The following is an 18,289-nucleotide window of genomic DNA, read 5'->3' as shown; positions in this document are numbered from 1 at the left end:
TGACCTCGATGTCAAGGTGCCCCTAGGGGCCTTCACGGCCTTCGACTCTGGCTCTGGCGGGACGAACCTGGCCCAGCCATGGAAGAGAGATTAAACAGGCCTGGTGAACGGTTAATGCTGCTGACGTCAGGGCCTGGTCGGGTGGCCACTGGGGGCTTGGGCCCTCCCCACAGGCACGGGGGGCCCACGTGATCTGGGCTCATTAAGCCGCTTCAGTGGCCAAAGAAGCTGGGGGCCAGGTCTCGGGGGAGAGGGGGGGCCCTTCAGGGCTGTGGGGACAGGCTCTAACTAGAAGGTCACGAGCTCTGTGGATGCAGGCCAGGGGAGAACCAGACAGGAGTGTTTGCCTATGGGTCCGCTTTAGACTTCCACAGCCCTAAACCCCTGCTTGGGCCCAAAGGGGAGCCTCCCGGACACCAACCTGGGCAGAGTGTAGTCAGGAGCTACAAGTGTGGGTCCTCAACCCTGGGGTGTGGAGGTGAAAACCACTCTCTCCTCTAAGGCCTCGAAAGCCCCCGTCGTGACTCCAGGCCAAGCGTCTCACCCTGCACACAGCCCTCTGCCTATCAGTGCTAATCTCATACTCATTGACAGTTCCCTGTGGTTAAGCTGTTCCTTCTCTCCACTGTGCCCTCTCTTCCCCACCCTGGCAGGTGTCTTTCTTCCCCTTGGCAGAGCCAAGCCCACAGACTGCTTCTCCATCAGGCTTTTCCTGATCTGCATGCTCTAACCTGGCAGGAGCTTCCCTGCCTCAAGGACCCACACAGAGCGCTTGGAGACACTGGGGCTGCGGCTGTGTGGCGGGGTGGCAAGGGCTGCTGCCGTCGGTGTAGGAAGAAAGAGCTGGCTCTTCCTGGGGGCTCAGAGGTGATCCTTCATTTAGCTACTGAGGGACAAGCGAGAGTTTGCCAAGGACATGGGACATGATGGGGAACCAGGATGGCAGAGGAACAGGGAAGTGAAGGCTGGCATGTTCTTGGAACACCAGGAAAGAGCGTGGCCAGCTGGGCAGTGGGGGAAGTGAAGAGGCCAGCTGGGAAGAGTAGGTCAGGAGGGTGTCAGGGAGGCTAGCTGCGTGTGAGGCAGGTGCCTGCAGTGTGTCGGAGGAATCAGTGGATACAGATGCTAGGCTCTGAAGAGAGGGTTGGAGATGAAGATGGGGCCCCATGGTAAAAGAGAGTCTTGGGATGCTGTGTAGCCAACGTGCCAGGGGATGTGCTGACATGCTGAGAGGAGGCTGCCTAGCTGGAGGCTGAGAAGACATGGCTAAAGAGGGAAGAACAGAGCAAAGGGCTGTCGGGACCCTGCAAGAAGTGTTTGAGTGATGCTGGGACCCTACATTCTGCCTCATGTATCTGGCAGTTTCTTGGGGCTGTGTGTCAGTTTCTGGAGATGGGGGCTTGGAGGTAGGAGGCTGGGCCACAGGTTGAGATAAAGCTCCCCCCATCTTCTACTCCAGGTGACTGCCCCCAGCTGCGTGGATGGATATTCCCTCTAGCCTCTGCTAGAAGGTGCCTGGTACCTCTCAGAGCCCCGTAAAGACTGCCAGCTGTCCGGCCACTTCAAGCTGGGCTGGGAGATTCGGCAGGTGGCAGGAAAGGCCTCTGAGCTGTGTTTGCCCTGGCTGGGGCCCAGGCCTAGCATCAACAGGCAGCTCCTCCCCCAGCCGGGCCACAACTGGCCTGGCCCAGGGACCCCACACCACGCCGCCCTGGGGCCTCTCACAGCAGCCCAGCCCAGCCGGCCCCTGCTCCCCTCAGACTGGATTGAGGACCCTAACACCCACATGCCAGTGACCTTGAAGCCAGACCTGGCCCCTCAGGAACTGCCAATAGGAGCACCCAGTCCTTGGCAGCTGGCTTCTGTGAGCACCCAGGATGTGTGGAGGTGGGCGGGGGACAGAACTGAGACCCTGGTCAGCACCTCTCCTATTTGACTCTGTCCCATGGGCAGTCCTAAAGCCCCTCGGAGGGTGAGTTTTAGGGTCTCTCAGGAGCAAACTAAGCTGTGATCTAGGGATTACATCAGCCCCAGATTAAGAGGGACAGCCAGTCCCTTCCTGTTTTTCAGCCCTCCGCAGAGAGGTAGTTTAGATGGTTTGAGGTTTTCAAGGATTGCCACCATCCCAAGGCCTTTCTCTTTAGTCCACCAAGCCCCCTGGCCTTCCCAGTCAAAGCTGAGTCCCCTGTGCTTGATTCACAGCTTCCCCTTAACCCACTCCCTTCAGGCCAGGGGAAACGACAGCTATTTCCTTGTTACACAGAGGGAAACTGAGGTATGCTAGGGATTGGCTGTGGTGGTGCTATGAGTCAGTAGGAAGAGAATCCTGGAGTCCTGACTCCCAACCCAGGGCAGAGAAGGGGTGAGGCCTGTCTTCTGAGGGCATTCTCCCCAATACCAGGGAGGGGGACGGACCTGACACAGAGACATCCAGCTTGGCTAGGAACAGCAGAGGCCATGGATTAATCGGATCAGAGCCAGTGGCTGAGAAGTGAGGGACAGCTGTTCGCAAACAGTACCCTCTCCAGCTCACCCCCAGGTCAGGGCCTTCCCCAGCTTACTGCTGGTTACACCTGGGTGGGTGGGCCTTAACAGCCACCACGCACCTCTGAGCACTGAGGCCTTGGGTAAGAAGCAGGCAAGGATGGGATTAGGAGCCCTCAGCCAGGAACACCAGGACCACCCTGAAACCCTTTCCACCAAGGCACCAAGTCCCAGACCCCACTTTCCATGGGCAGACACAACTGTCTCCTACTCTTTAGAAATAAGGAAGTGGGGGTGGGGGCATGGCCAGGGAGATACAGGTAAGGATCAACACGAGCCAAGCCTTGCTCCACCCCCGTCCTCACTCTATCCTCAGTCTCTTTTGATTATCTGCAGTGAGGACAGAACTGATGCAGAGTCCCCGTCCTCACTCTATCCCGCCTCTGCTTGGGAAGGGTGAGGCCGGCAGAAAAGACATCTTGTGCCTAAGTGATGTCCGAAAGTCCCCCATGCAAAGCTTAACTTCACTGAAGTTAAGCATGGCTCTGTTGCCATTCCTCTTGGCTGAAGAGCCCCTTCTGGCTCGAGGAAAGTGAGGGCAGAGCATTTCAGGGGTTAAGGGGGCACTCGGAGACCTTAGAGAGAACCTGTCCTGGACGAAAGCATTCTCCCAACAAGACTCCCCCGAGCCCCTTCCGGAGCAGCTGCTGTCCTAGCTAAAGGCTTCCCCTTTGCTCCAGGCCTGCGGAGGGCCCCCGCCTCTCCCCCGACCGGCCCCTCCTCCCGCGAGCCGCCCAGGATTGGAGGGCCGGGGGCGGGCCGGGGCGGGGCTGGGCGCCCTTCATCCCGCGCCGCCGAGCTCCGCCGTGGGCAGAGCGGACAGTACCGACTCGAGCGGAGCACCGCGCGTCCCTCCCGCGAGGCCAGGTACCGCTGGGGGCGCCGACCCCCGCCGGGGACACCGGGCGGCCGGAACCATACTGTCCACTTTCGCGTCCGGATCTGGACTCCGGGCAGGTCCCCTCACCCGCCCTGGCTCCGGGCAGGCGCCCCAGCCTCTGGGAAAGCAAAGCTCGGAGAGCTGCAGGCTCTGGGGACCCGCCAGCTCCCAGCTTGAACTGGTGTCCCGGGAGGGGCACCTCGTCGTTCCGGGGCCTCTCGCAGGGCCGGCGGGATAGCAGGAGGTCGGCGGTACCCGGAGCCAGGGTCACGGGACGCCTTGTTAGGGGCTGGGTTGGCGCGCCGTGGGCTGGCCGAGGCACGGCCCACGGGGACGGGCTCGAGAGGGTCCCGGAGGGGGGGCCTAAGAGGGCCCGGGAGCAGGCCCTGGAGCGCTGCCCCGTCGGGCGCCCTGACAAGCAAATCGGCCCGGCTGGCAAGCCGGGCGTCAGGGTATATTTATCCTGCTGCCTTAGGCAGGGGCTTGAGGGCAGATCCGGCCAGGCTTCCTGAGGGGCTACGGACACACGTTGGCCCCAGAGCCCGTGCCATTTGCAGCCAGGCCAGCGGTTACGGCGGGTACTGAGCGAGTGTGGCTCCCGGGACTGAAGGCGGGGCTCGGTCTGCGCTCCTCCCCGCCACGCGCACTGGGACCGAGGTGTGAGAGCTGGCAGCGCGCGCAGGGGCGGAGGGGAAAGACTGGGACTAGGTTCGCAGGAGCCCGCCCCCGCCCCACGGGCCCCTTCGATTGGCCACAGCAAGTGCGTGCGTTTGTTTACACCCGGCGGAGGGGCCAGGGGCGGGGCTTATGGGAAGCCTCCCTCTCCACCCGGGCCCCCACCCCCACCGCAGTCACCTGAGCCTTGAATCCAGGTATAGGCTCTGCCACAGGTCTGAGGGCGACTACGTGAAAGGTCCTCACACCGTGGGGGACACCTCGACCCAGGCCATCCTTCCTTCAGCCTGCCAGTCCTGTCCTTCCTTCCACGACTGCCTTGGGCCTCTGTGCTGGCCCTGAAAGAAGCCCTGCGTCTTTAATGCACAGTATGGCATGGGGGCTCACTTTCTTTTGGAAAGGAAGCAAATCCCTCAGAGGTTCTCAGTCTGGAGCATAGAAAGCTGGCGGGATTCAAGGACAGGTCCATTTTGAGAGGGGGAGGTTCTACACAATCATGGAAGGCTTCCTGCAGGAAGAACCAAAGATGGGAGAAATCAGGAGTGGATGAGGCCAGACCTGACACATCTCCAAGAGGCCTGGAATACCTGTAAGGAGAATCTTTGACTCCTTGAGGTTGAGCTGTATGTCTCAGAACTTTATTCCGCTTGGGCTCATAGAGCCCCTGTCCTCACTGGCTTCTCAATCCACCTTTTGTTCAGTACTGGTTCTTTGGGACCATGTCACAAACACCCGCCATGAGGCTCCAAGTGGCAAGATCTTGAGAGCTGGTTGCCCCTGTCCTAGTGCCTGCTCCCTAGCAAGTATCCTTGGTGGTTGTTGTTTAGTTGCTCAGTCGTGTCTGACTCTTTTGCAGCCCCATGGACTGTAGCCTGCCAGGCTCCTCCGTCCACGGAAAGAATACTGGAGTGGGTTGCCATACCCTTCTCCAGGGGATCTTCCTGACCCTGGGATTGAACCCGCCTCTCCTCCGTTGACAGGCAGATTCTTTACCACTGAGCCACCAGGGAAACCCAAGTAGCCTTGGAGCCCTGGAGAGATGGAGAAATTGAAGTGCAGTAGGACAGACCAGGTGGTTTATGGTGCTTGGGTGGGGGCAGGGAAGGTTTTTTGAGCTAAACTGAGTGCACCCTGAAAGTCTGGGCTGGGGAGGGGGCAGGCACCCAGTTTGAGTTGGGAACCGTTTTAGAGGAATGGTTGGCTGTAGAGAGGTACAGTTGTGGCATCTGTGCACACAGAAAGCTGGGGTGGATTTGCAGCCTGTACCCACTAGGAGAGGGGCACTGCAGGGGGATGTTCCCAGGCAGACATGGCTGGGGAACCAGACGCCACCTGGAGCAGGTGAGATGGGCTGGAGGCTTGCCAAAGACTTTGAACCCATTTCGCACATTTCATATTTACTGAGTACCTACTGTGTGCCCCCTGCACACTGTCAGGTGGGTGGAGGGCTGGACTTTGACTCTGGATAAGAAGACTGATGCAGGGTGGGGGCTCTTAGAGGACCAGGCGGGGTTACTGGGGGCCAAAGGGAAGGACCAGCTGCTGGGCAGGAGGGACTTTCCGGCCTGCGGCCTGGGGTGGCTTGGATTTGAATTTCCGCTCTGCGGGCCACGTCCTGTACACAACCTCTCAGCCGGCACGTCTGCACACGTGCGTGACTGCTGAGGATGGGGTCACTCCAACTGATGGTTCTCTCTTGTAGCTTTCCTGTTGTGCGGGTACACAGGCCATGGGTGCTGGACTTGGGGGCTCTGAGCTTTCTAGCTTGTCCTGGCCTGTGGCTCCATCCTCTGAATGTCTCCACCTGGCTAATGAGGGCATAACCTGCCCTAGTAAGAATCCAGAGATGCTGTGGCGTCCCACTGGACCTGCTGCCCCTCATCTGGGCCTCTGGCACCGTCCACCTCTTGCTCCTTCTGGGGCGCTCTGTCTGGTAATGCTGGCTCTCTGTCTCTTTCTACATCTGGCTATCTCTAACTGATTGGCCATCTCTGTTGATCCATCTCTCACCTATCTGGTTGTCAATCTGTCTCCCTGTCTGAATGTCTACACACCTATCTCTCTGTATTTTTCTCATTTTGTGTCCCTCTGTGTGTGTGTGTGTGTGTGTGTGTGTGTGTTAGTTGCTCAGTCATGTCTGACTCTTTTGTGACCCCATGGACAGTAGCCCACCAGACTCCTCTGTCCATGGAATTCTCCAGGCAAGAATACTGGAGTGGGTAGTCATTCCCTTCTCTAGGGGATCTTCCTGACCCAGGGATTGAACCCAGGTGTCCTGCATTGCAGGCAGATTCTCTGCCATCTGAGCCACCAGGGACGCCCTCGTGTCCCTCTGGATCCATCTGTGTTTCTTATCTCCCCACGCCTCTGTCTGTCTCTTGGTCTGGATCTGTTTGCATGAGCGAAGATATCATGTGTGTGTGTGTTTTCTCCCTCTCTCTTCCCTTCCTCCAACTCTCCCTGCTTCTTCCTGACATTGGATGGTGCCTCTCCTCCAGGCTGATCTTGTCTTTTGCTCCACCCCGCCCCCCGCCCCCTACATCGGGGTCTCCAATGAGTCCTGAGCTGCCCCAGGCCCTGGCTCCAGCTTTCTTTGGGGCCAGAAATCCGGCTGTCCAAATATTTGGCCGCCTCCAGGGGATTCCGGGTCAGCAGAGAGGAGGATGGCTGGCTGGCTCGGGGTCTCCCCTGCCCCTGGGGGGGCCACAGGCACGTGATGTCCTGTCCTTTGCCTCAGCTGAGCCTCGGGCTGCACGTCCTTCTCAGCAGGCTGGCAGTGGGGTGAGGGGGGCTGCTGCTGGCTGTGGCCGAGTCTCGAGCCAAGAGATTCTGACCACAGCTTCCACTGGGTTGGGGGGCAACCTGAGCGAGGAGGGTTCAGGGTTAGGCAAGAGGGGAGGCCTAGGTGTCTGGGGATAGGCCCAACGCTAAGCATCTGTTAGGTGTTTAGAAAGTGTACCCTGTCACAGGAAAGTCCACCTTCCGGCCCCAGCGGGGGCCTTCAGATCCTCCTAGACGGTTCCGGATACCCAGAACACGGAAGCACAGGGCCAGGGAGCTAGGGGGTGAGGGTTGGTGTGGCCGGCACATGGCTGTTCTGCACCACTTGCCTTCCCCTGGATGTGGCCCATCCTGCCTGCCACCCCCTCAGTACCAGCCGGGGGTTAGCCACACAGTGGTCACTTACTCAGTGTTGTTGACAGTGAGGGAGTAGAGGATGGAAGACTAGATCCGCTGAGGTCAAAACCTGGAGTTGTGGGTCTCGAGGAGGGGCAAAGTACTTTTTTTTTTAAGCATCCTCTCCTGTTCTAAACATCCTCCCACTTGCCCTGTCCCTAGACCCCTGACCTCAGCAGTCGGCTTTGCACCAATCGCCGTGGCTTTGCCTTGAGAGCATACAGTCCACATGTGTCCGGCAAACCCAGTTTTCCTGTTGACTGATGTCTGGTCCGAGGAGGTTGTTTTCCTTCTGAAGCCTGGAGAGGCAGGTGGATACTAGGCTGGGAGGGGCATCTTCTCTCAGACAAGGAGGGAGGTTGTAAGGACCCATGAGCTCGAGCTGGAGGCAGCCGTCACCCCTGAGCCCCCAGGGATGAGCACAGTGGAGCCGTAAGCCAGGCCCGCTGCCTCTGCCCTGAGATCTGAGCTGAGGTGGGGGCTGTCCAGGCACAAGGAACCAGGGGGCCATGGCAGCCAGCTCCGTGGTTTCAGTGCCTCCACCAGCGCGTGCAGCCACAGGACCGAGGGAAGGACAGTGTGGATTCTCCCTGTAGCTAAGCCGCCACGGCAGACCCACTCGTGTCCCTGAGCATGGGGGAGGAAAACTGGGCTCGGAGCCGTGGTGACTCCCAGGACCTGGATGAGGGCAGAGAGACACGCTTCCCATAGCAGCTGACGCAAGCAGTGGCCCCACGGTGGCCTGGATTCCTGGATCTTGAAATCTTTAATTAGCCAAACTCAACGCCTGCCGAGGAGGTGTGCCTGACGAATTCTCACCCTGTGATGTCTGCGTGGGCGGACGTTACCTGCTGTGTGACCCCGCGGCTTCTGGCCCCCGGCTCCCCCCTCCACCTCGGCCCTTATCTCCCAACAGAGCAAACAGGCCCCAGGGCAGTGGCCTGGACCATCGATTTACTGCTTGAACTCATGCTACACCCATGACGGCTGCTGTTCTGTTGATCTGCTCAAGGTCGCTGTGATCTCCCCACCCAAGAGCCTGACCCCTCTCTGGGGGCCTGTGGTCTGCTCCAGGGGCAAAGTCCTCTGGGAGGCGCCTCACTCTGTTCCCACCTTTGGTCAAGCCTCACAGAACCCCTGGAGGACAGGAGGATACTGAGGTCCTGAGTGGGGAATACTCTGTCCATGATCCCACCGTGAGGCAGGGCCAGGTCAGGCCTCAGACCCAGAGTGTCCGCCCTGGGCTTCCCCTGCAGTGGGTCAGAAGCTGCTGGCTGCTTTCCTCAGTCAGGGCTAACCCCTGAGTCTACCCGGATGTCTGATGCAAAGAGGCCTGGGGATATGGCAGGCCTGAGCGATGGGAACAGTCAAAAATGAACTGCCAGCCTCAGGGAATGGTTAGGGGTCCACATGTCAGGCCAGTGCTAATCTCTACCCTGCCCCCACCTCCAGCCCTTAGTCCTGCCTTAACTGAAGTCCAGGCTCCTTGACCTCAACTTCAAGGCCCTGTCGGGCTTGTCTACAGCCACCGAACCTTCATACTATCCTCACAGCCTGCCTCAGGGCCTTTGCCCATCTGTGCTGTGCATGCTGCTTGAGCGGCTCTTTCCTGTTTCCACTCCTTGGGGGCTACCGCTGGAATTTCAGAACTGGCTCCCTCACCTCCTCCTCCAGGAAGCCTTCCTTGATGCCTCTCTCTCTGTCTCCTTTTTGGAGTCCCAGCACTGTGTGGCTTCATTACAGCAGGAGCCATCGGGTAGGGGATGGGGGGTGGGGAGTGTGTCCCTTCCAGACTGGAAGCCACTTGAGGAAGGGTATTCTGTGTCCTCTCTGGGATCTCAGGCCAGCCTGTGACTCAGCACTGACTGATCATGAGTACTAGGCAGGACCTGAAGGTCTAGGCCTCAGGTCCTGCCGAGGGGATGGGGAACCTGAATCGAGGGCCTCGGGCACCTTGGCCGTGACTGTGCCAGGCACTGTGGTCTCCCTGGAGGCAGTGCTTGGCTGCTAGGGAAGAATATTAAGGCAGAGAAGAGTGCTTTGTCCAGTCTGCCGACTCAGCACACCCTGAGGGCCTGTCCCAGCCTGCCCAGGGCAGGAGGCCCGGCAAGGGTAACCCCAGCTGGGAGCCGGGGGGCACTCTGGAGTGACTCTGGAGATCAGGTGCGGGTATCCTTGGAGGGGTGCTCTCAGTGAGGCTCAGGGCAGGGGCATGAGGAAGACAGGCCGACCTGGGGGACTCTGGCAGGGGAAGAGGGCATGAGAAGAGATGCTCAAATTGTCATGGTGCTGCATGGACAGGCAGGAGGAGAGAAAGGTGTAGGTGCCAGCATCAGAGGAAGGAGAGGCAGGGTAAGTGATCCAAGGGTGCCAGGTATGGAGTCTTCAGGACCAAGGTGCCTAGGATCGGAACTCTGTGTTGGGGCTGCGTCGGGCAATCACAAAGAGGTCCTTTGGTCAATTCCATGTGGTTTCTGCCCCGAGGACACCAGGGCCTGCGGCCTGAGGCTTGAGTCCTGCGCTTAGCCTCCCCTCCCCACCCTCGCCCTGAATGCTGAGTCTGAGACCCCTGGTGCTCTAGTTTTAAGAGCACACTTGACACCATCAGGATCTGGAGGTTTAGGGTGGGATGCCAGGTTCCCAAGCAGAGGGACTAGTCAAGACTAGGCTCTGGCTGACCTGCCTGGCAGTGCTGCAGCCTCCCTGGTCCCTGCCCTGGCCTTCTGTCTGGCCTTCAGTATGTCCTTAGAGATGCTTGGGGGCACTATGCCCAGGTACCTTCTAGACATGGGGTGGGTGGCTCCCAGCCCCAGTGATGGGAGAGGGGCCAGCGAGTTGTCTGGGCAACAGGCAGAGTTGGGCACGGGGAGGAGGGGATCCCTTTGAGGTCCAGCAAAGCATAGGGAAGGGAAGACTGATCCAGTGGTCCAGTCCCATCTACAGCTGGCCAAGGCCCCGAGCTCCTGACCTGGGGCTCCAGGCGGTGGGGAGTCTGCTCAAAGTGTGGGCACCTAAGGGTGGGGGCTTCCCCAGCGGGGGATGAGAGGCTTGAAAGAGAACATGGCCCAGAGGCCAGGGCTGCGTGGCCCAGAAAACTGGGCTCTGGGGGCTCCCATTTCCTGGAAGGCCATGCGGGCACTTTGCAGCCGAGCGGGCAGGGCCCAGGTGTCCAGCCACCCAGCACCGCCTCAGGCCTCCTGACTCTGGGGGGATAGTCTCTGCGCCTGCCGTTCCCAGCGCCAGCTCTCAGCCCACAGAGGGCCTTTTGTTCTGGCTGCCAGCAAAGCCCGCCGGGCGGCTGGGAACAGGGCCCACAGCCCTCGCCCTGTCCCGAGGCTTCCAGCCGTCGGGCAGTGCCGTTCTAGGTTGGCTCGGAGGCCCCTGGCACACAGGGCACAGGAAACCGTCTCCCGGTATTAATGTCAGGGAGGGGGAGTCAGCCCAGGGCCCACCCCCAGAGAGGGGTCTGGAGGCCTGGGACTCAGCACCCTCGGGTTGTGGCAAGTCAGGTCACGCAACTGACCCTTACTTCACAGATGGTAAAAGCAAGGCCCCCAAAAGACTTGCCTGGGCCGCTATGTCTATGTGGCGGTGGAGGGGGGAAGCGCTAGGTACTGGCCGAGGTGTCCCCTCAGGATGGTCTGGGGGGCTCAGGGATGCCAGCTCTGCCCCTCAATGGCAGCTTCCAGGGACGCAGCAGGCAGATGCGAGCGGATATGTCCCCAGTGAACTGGGAGGTGTGCTACAGAGCAGACTTTCTGCTGGAGTCTGGGCCACAAGCCCAAGGAGCGGGGATAACCAGAAGGACTGTCTGCTTTGCAGACGTCTGACCGCATCAGTGTGTGAGCCGGTGTTCCCGTGGCAGTGGTCCCGGAGCCATGGAGGCACCTCTGCAGACAGAGATGGTGGAGCTGGTGCCCAACGGCAAGCACTTGGAGGGGCTCCTCGCAGTCACTCCCCCCACAGCTGGCGGCCAGAGGTGAGCGCAGGACCCCGTCATGGCATACAGCAGGGCGGGGTGTGGGGAGCAAGAGGCTAGAGCTAAGCTACGTGCCCTGGCCTGTGCCTGCAGGGTCGAGGGGCCCGGACGGAGCTGTGTTGAGGGCGAAGGCTTCCTACCAAAGAGCCCCAGCAAGGAGCCACACTTCACCGACGTGAGCAGGGGCTGCAGTCAGGGGCTCAGGGGCATGGGAGCAGTAATGAGACGCGCCGGGAGGCTGAGAGACAGTGCAGGAGGGAACGTTGGCTTGCCCTCTGCAACTCGCTGACACCCCACCCTCCCGTCTCACTCTGGTGCCCACAGTTCGAGGGGAAGACATCGTTCGGGATGTCAGTGTTCAACCTCAGCAATGCCATCATGGGCAGTGGCATCCTGGGGCTCGCCTATGCTATGGCCAACACGGGCATCATCCTTTTCCTGTGAGTGTCCTCAGCAAACCTTCTAAATACAGGAGCCCCAAACAGGCCACCAACCCTGACCTCCCAGGACCTGCCAGTTTCCTATCCCAAGACCCAGGCTGCAGTGGGTGGGCACTTACACTCGCCCCAAACCACAGCTGGAAAAAAAAAAAAAAAACAGCCCTGGCCAGACAAATATACCTCATTTCCTGGTAAACTTGCTGAGATGACGACACGGGGCCAGCCAAACAGGCCTGAGTCTGTCCTACCACATTTAACACGTGATGGATGAATCCAGTGGCCAGGCTGTATGTGGGTACACGTGTCCTTACCTGGGAGCTCTGCCCTGCAGCCTAAATAGAAAATATGTTTGCTCTGAGATCTCAGCGGGAGGTGGTGCTTAGAGGGTCTCTTCTGAGTCCTGACCACCCTGGGTCAACCTGGGTGGTGTTCGCCACCCCTGGGGACTGTCAAGTTTGCATCCACATATGTTGGGGGTCCAGACACCTGGGTTGCAGACCCTGCACACCCAGCCCCTCCCCAGAGCTCATCGTCCCCTGCTTGCCAGGGGAGCCCCAGTAGCCTCTTTTCATCCGCCTTCCCCAGGTTCCTGTTGACGGCTGTCGCCTTGCTGTCCAGTTACTCCATTCATCTGCTACTCAAGTCCTCAGGGATCGTGGGTGAGCCCCAAATTTGGCCCTTAGCAGGGAGGAGTGGGCTGGGGAGAGCTCTTCTGACTGTCCTGGTTCCCTGCCCCCATAGGCATCCGTGCCTATGAGCAGCTGGGCTACCGTGCCTTTGGGACCCCAGGAAAGCTGGCAGCTGCCCTGGCCATCACGCTGCAGAACATCGGAGGTGAGGCTGATGGACAGGCCAGCAGTGGGCGGTGGGCAGGCTGAAGGCTGGCTGGTTTGGCTGACCTGCCCCTCTCCCTGCAGCCATGTCCAGCTACCTGTACATCATCAAGTCCGAGCTGCCCCTTGTCATACAGACCTTCCTGAACCTGGAGGATCGGACCTCGTGAGCCCCAGGGTGGGGCGGGGCTGGGTGAGGGTGGGAGGCTCTGGGCTACCCCCACTCCTTGCCCACCACTAGCAGAGCTCAGGCTGGACTAGTGGGAGAGACCAGCCAGGGTGGAGTGGGGGGCAGAGAGCTGCTGGAAAAGCTGAAATCCAGTGCATAAGCATTTATGAGGCATCTTGGGGAACCTTCCCAGGAGAGCCTTGTGGGGCTGGGAGGTGTGGTGAGGCTGAACAAGCTGGCCCCGCCTAGCCCTGGATCCAGCCCATGAGCACGGAGGACCTGAGAACCTTGGGCTTAGCTCTAAGCTCCTGCTATTCCTGACCATGGCTTGGGTGTTAGCTTCCCCCCACCTCGCCCCAACCGAGAAATTAAGCCCACAGTGTCCCAGTTGCCTATCATCAGTTTAGCCAGTACTGATGGCATAGCCATGTTTTGTGGGTAAGAGCAGAGAAGATAGTCAGGCCCTGCCCTTGGAGACACAGCCCCAGCAGGCAGAGCGGCCGTGTGGCTGTGAGCAGCTCTGGGTGGAAACAAACAGCCAGGATTCGGTGCCCAGGCCCTGGGGGCCTCTCCTGCGGAGTTGGCCTTTGGACTTGCCCTGGAAGGAGGTTCTCTTTCCTCATCCCTCTGCCCACTGTCTATTGAGGGTGTGGGCCAGATGATGTAGGATGAAGGTCCTGGGGGTACCGCAAGGAGCTCAGGTGGTTGGCAAGTCCCTGAGACCCCCATGGAAAATGCCTCCCCACCCCCAGACCCAGGTATTTTCATCCCACCTGCTTAGGGCTACTTCCTGGGCCGGCTGGACCCAGATCTGTGTGTCCTGGGAAAAACAGCCACAGTGACTGTAATCGTGATGGTTACCAAGTGGGAGCTGCGTGTGTTAGTCCTCACCCTGCCCCGGAGAATGCTGGGAGTGGGCCCATTTTGCAGATGGAGATAGGGAGACTCGGAGGTGGGGACGAGTATTCAGAGGTCGCTGTGTGGCATCCCTCAGTGGTACCTACCGCTGACCCCGACTGAGGGCGAGCCAGCCGCGCCACCCGAGGCTGAGTGACTAACTTGGCTCCCCACTTCTGCCCCTGCAGGGACTGGTACATGAATGGAAACTATCTGGTGATCCTGGTCTCTGTCGTCGTCATTCTGCCCCTAGCCCTGATGCGGCAGCTTGGTGAGCGTGGCGGCGCCAGGGCCTGGGGCCTGGGGCAGGTGTGGGAGGACCCCTCCGACTCACATGCCCCCTCCCGCACCTCACAGGCTACCTGGGCTACTCCAGTGGCTTCTCCCTCAGCTGCATGATGTTCTTCCTAATTGCAGTGAGTCACCCTCCACGTGGGTTCAGGGAGTGGGCAGGTCTTTCTGGGCAGCCTGGGTCAGGAGGGCAGCTCCACGCCTCCTGATCTGCACGTGGCTTCACAGTGGCTTCCCAGGACCCCTGCCTGGCCCTGATGCCCTCATCCTTTCCCCGCCCCGCAACTACCCACCTAGGTCATCTACAAAAAGTTCCACGTGCCCTGCCCGCTGTCCCCCAATGTGGGCAACATGACAAGCAACATCAGCCTTGTGGAGATCGACAAAGACGAGGCAGGGCTGCAGGCCAAGACGGAGGCCGGGGCGTTCTGCACCCCGAGTTACTTCACGCTCAACACTCAGGTTGCAGCAGGCCAGGGGAGGGGCAGCAGGCCTGGGGAGAGTGTGGGACCAGTGAGGGGGGCGGCCTGTTCTGACATAGAATCCGTGTTTCCTCAGACAGCATACACCATCCCCATCATGGCTTTCGCCTTTGTCTGCCACCCTGAGGTGCTGCCCATCTACACAGAGCTCAAGGAGTAGGTATCCATGTATGGGAGAAGGGGAGGTGGTCCTCCCTGGAGTGAATGGAGGTGGTCCTAAGTGGGGAGGAATGTCAGGAGCCAAGTCATTTTATCCAAGGTCTCTATGGCTGCCAGAGGGGCGACTGGGGGTGAGAAGGAGGCTCCTGAGCTACCAGATGGTGAGGGTGTGTTGTCAGAGAGAGACCCTAGGACACCCGGGGTTTCCCAGTGTTGCCCAGCTTGGCACCAACCCCCTCCCCTGCTGCCCCATAGCCCCTCCAAGAGGAAGATGCAGCGGATCTCCAACCTCTCCATCGCCGTCATGTATGTCATGTACTTCCTGGCTGCCCTCTTCGGCTACCTCACCTTCTACGGTATGGCTGGACCATGGGGGGCAGAGGCAGAGGCCAGGCTGGGGGGCAAGGGGCTGGCCAGCGGCCACGGCAGCCTGCGTCCTGTAGGCACTCATTAGGTCTGAGATGCCTGTCTGTGCCCTGCGACTGTGGAGGTGAGTCGGTTGCCACTCCCCACAGTGTCAGGGTCAACCCAGGCTCAGAGCCCAGCCCCCTCCCGGGACCTCCTGCTGACCACCCTCCCTGCCTGCCGCAGACGGGGTCGAGTCTGAGCTGCTGCACGCCTACAACCAGGTGGACCCGTTTGATGTGCTGATCCTGTGCGTGCGCGTGGCTGTGCTGACAGCAGTCACACTCACAGTGCCCATCGTTCTGTTTCCGGTGAGCCCGCGTGCACATGGCCAGGACCCTGGCCGGGGCGGGGGGGTGGGGGGGGGTGCGGGGGAGGCGGGGCGGACTGAGGCGGAGGCTGACCGAGGCGGGGGCGGACCGAGGTGGTTGACAGATTGATGACTCTCCCCGCCCCCGCTTCCCAGGTACGCCGCGCCCTTCAGCAGATGCTGTTTCCTGACCGCGAGTTCAGCTGGCTGCGGCACGTGCTCATTGCCGTTGGCCTGCTCACGTGTATCAACCTGCTGGTCATCTTTGCCCCCAACATCCTGGGCATCTTCGGGGTCATTGGTAAGGGGTCTGGACCTCCTGTGAATGGAGGCAGGGTGCTGCCCCAGGCAACTTCCTCTCTGCAAACCCTGGCAGATTCCTGAGCTCGGACCCTACATTTAAGAGATGGCTGCCTGCCATGTGCAAGCTTGGCCTCCCATCTGAGATTTGTTCTTAAGGGCCTGTCTCTTAATCCATTTTGAGGGCTCAGAACCACTGGGTCAGTTACCCTTGCTGGAGGTGTTGGGGGATGGGGTGGAGCCCAGGGGTCAAGGGGCCTCCACAAAAGATTTCATCAGGCCTTGTCCCCACCCCACATATGAGGAAGTATACAGTGATTAAGGGAGGGCCATATAGCTATTAAGCGGAGAGCCTTGATTCAGCCCCAGGATCATGGAACCATAGATTTGGGCTTCTGTCCAACTGTCCCAGTTGGAGCTCTGAGCGGGAAGATCAAACAGTTCTGATATCTTTGGGGTGACTCAACTCAGGGAACTGACTCTTCAACTCTGTAAGGACCAACACACTGACCTGGGGATTGAGTAGCATTTATATCATAGACAGTATTCTTGGTTCTATATGTCTGAAATCTGACTCAAAGTGAATTAAGCATAAAGTAATGCAGGGGCTCAGTTGATTGAAATGCCTGCAGGAATAGCTGTATCCAGCAGTCCAATATCCTCAAAGCTTTGTCTATCTCTTGGCTTGTTTTTTTGCTATCTTTCACTGACAGATTCTTCAGATACCAAAAGCCCTAGCCTTCTATCCTGGTGGATGGAGAATAAGGGGAGGGGCTGATGGACTTTCCAGAATCAGGCAGAGTTCCCAAGTGGAGTTTCAAGATGAGACTCCCTCATCAAGGAATGTTGGATCTCATTAAAGTGTCCGACCCCGAACTTTAGCCAGTAGGTGGAAGTGGGCCAAGAGTTGTGATCTTCGGTCGCTCAGTCGTGTCCGACTCTTTGGGACCCCATGGACTGCAGCACGCCAGGCTTCCCTGTCCTTCACTGTTTCTCAGAGTTTGCTCAGGGTCATGTCCACTGAGTCAGTGATGCCATCCAACCATCTCATCCTCTGTGAGGAGCCAACAGTGGCCATGTCTTTGCAGGTGCCACATCTGCCCCGTGCCTCATCTTCATCTTCCCGGCCATTTTCTACTTTCGCATCATACCCACCGAGAAGGAACCTGCAAGGTCTACCCCCAAAATCCTGGTGCGAAGGGCCTGGAGGTCAGTGGGCTGGTGTGAGACTGAGGGGGTCTGCCCCAACCTCAGGCCTGACCCTGACTTCTGATCCCACAGGCCCTTTGTTTTGGTGCACTTGGCATCTTGCTGATGACTATGAGCCTGAGCTTCATCATCATGGACTGGGTCTCGGGCACCAGTCGGCACGGAGGAAGCCACTAGGATGACCTCCGCATCTCCTTCTGTCTCCTCATCCTCATCTTCCTGCCCAGACTCCTCAGTCCCTGCTCCCATCTAGTGGCCAGTCGGTGGGGGGAGGAGAAAGGCGTGCTGAGCACTGGCATCTGGCCCTGCCCAGTTTGTTAGCGCCAGGACCAAGGCCCTTGGGCCACTACCCCACTGAGCTCCTGGGCTGCAGGGCTTCCTGAGCTGGGAGCAGGGTGGGGCTGGACCCCTGCTCCCTTCCTGTTGCCTCAGATCCTACCCAAGCCCCTTACCCTTTCTGCACAGGTGCATAAAACTGAGGTCCAGCGGCTGCCCCCTCAGGTCCCACAGCCTGTAGAGGCCACACAGCTGAATCAGCCTGCAGTCACCCCCCACCTTGCTGCCGGGCCATGGTCTGCACCCTGGGGCCTCATCTCCCTCAGCCCACTTGCCTTTCCTTCTTCTGTCCCTGAGGCCCCTTTCAGGCACTGGGGCTCAGGCCTTTGGATAATCTAGTCCTCTTTGCCCATCCCCCCAACCAAGAGCAGACACCCCCCTGGCCCCCGCAACTCCCCTGCCGGCCTCACCCTATCCCTGAGGCCAGAACTTGGTTTTCAATTGAGGTGGGCGTGGGCACCCCCAAGGGAACCTCTTCCTTGGCCCTTTGCCAGTCCTGGGGAGGCTGGGACTCCCCCCCCACCCCAAACCCAGGCCACAGTTCACATTCCACTGCTGGGAGAAGAGGCTGGGGCCCAGAGCGTCTGTGCCCCTAGGAGCCAAAGACCCTGGGGGCCAGTCTGGGGCAGGGGTGGAGAAGCTGGCAGCCCCCTTTTATAAATATTATACATAAGACCAGCTGTGCTTTATATTCTTGATCTCCAGGGTGCCTGGGTTCCTGGAAGGTGGGGTGGGAGCCGGGACACAGATGCTGATGGAAGCCCACCCTGCCTGTTTCCCTGGGATGAGTGTGGGACAGGGTGAGTCCTCTACCCCATCCCATCCCATGCCTCCCAAACCAAGCAGTGGCGTGCTGAGACCCAGTGCTGGGCCTGGGCCAGGCTTAGCACAGACCTGCTTTCTCACGGGGTGAGGTGGGGAGGAATTAATGAGGCCCCAGGAAATGGGACAGAGAGAGGCCTCCGGAAGGAGGCAACGTGAGGTGCATCCTCAGCAGCTTCAGGGAGGGTCTGAGCTGGGGGCAGCTGAGCCCTGCAGAAGCCCCGCAGAAGGGCCCGCTACCCTCCCTGGCTGCCATGTCAACCCTCTCAATGGCTTGCGTCTGGGGACAAAAGTCCTGGGATCCTGGGCCCTGTCTGGATCTTTTATTACTAGTAAAACCTGCTGCAAATAAAGGTGGGTTAGCAAGTGCCTGTATGTGGG

The 18,289-nt window shown here is 59.5% G+C and overlaps 1 protein-coding gene across 2 annotated transcripts; it reads left to right on the top strand.

The window, feature by feature from the left end:
- Positions 1-3,304: 3,304 nt before the first annotated feature.
- SLC38A3 (solute carrier family 38 member 3) lies at positions 3,305-18,259 on the top strand. 2 transcript variants are annotated; one of them, XM_061128544.1, is made up of 16 exons: positions 3,305-3,411; positions 11,099-11,255; positions 11,349-11,430; positions 11,580-11,695; positions 12,281-12,354; positions 12,437-12,529; positions 12,613-12,694; positions 13,783-13,865; positions 13,952-14,010; positions 14,183-14,347; positions 14,444-14,523; positions 14,782-14,882; positions 15,118-15,242; positions 15,398-15,542; positions 16,630-16,733; positions 16,823-18,258. In XM_061128544.1, the coding sequence occupies exons 2-16, from the start codon at positions 11,155-11,157 to the stop codon at positions 16,925-16,927; spliced, it is 1,515 nt and encodes a 504-aa protein (XP_060984527.1). In that variant the 5' UTR covers positions 3,305-3,411; positions 11,099-11,154; the 3' UTR covers positions 16,928-18,258. The 2 variants fall into 2 exon arrangements, with proteins under 2 accessions (XP_060984527.1, XP_060984528.1); XM_061128545.1 differs by lacking the exons at positions 11,349-11,430; positions 11,580-11,695 and having other exon boundaries at positions 16,823-18,259.
- The last annotated feature ends 30 nt before the right edge of the window (positions 18,260-18,289 follow it).

Source organism: Dama dama, chromosome 24 (assembly GCF_033118175.1).
Source record: "Dama dama isolate Ldn47 chromosome 24, ASM3311817v1, whole genome shotgun sequence".
Classification (NCBI taxonomy): domain Eukaryota; kingdom Metazoa; phylum Chordata; class Mammalia; order Artiodactyla; family Cervidae; genus Dama; species Dama dama.
Note: the sequence above shows the minus strand (reverse complement) of the source record. Positions and strands in the feature narration are given on the sequence as shown.

Bases quoted from the DNA above. Each gene is read 5' to 3' on its own strand.
- SLC38A3 (XM_061128544.1), top strand. From the start codon at position 11,155: ATGGAGGCACCTCTGCAGACAGAGATGGTGGAGCTGGTGCCCAACGGC. The intron at 14,348-14,443 runs GTTGCAGCAGGC...GTGTTTCCTCAG, and splicing joins ACTTCACGCTCAACACTCAG to ACAGCATACACCATCCCCAT. The intron at 16,734-16,822 runs GTGCGAAGGGCC...CTGATCCCACAG, and splicing joins GGTCTACCCCCAAAATCCTG to GCCCTTTGTTTTGGTGCACT.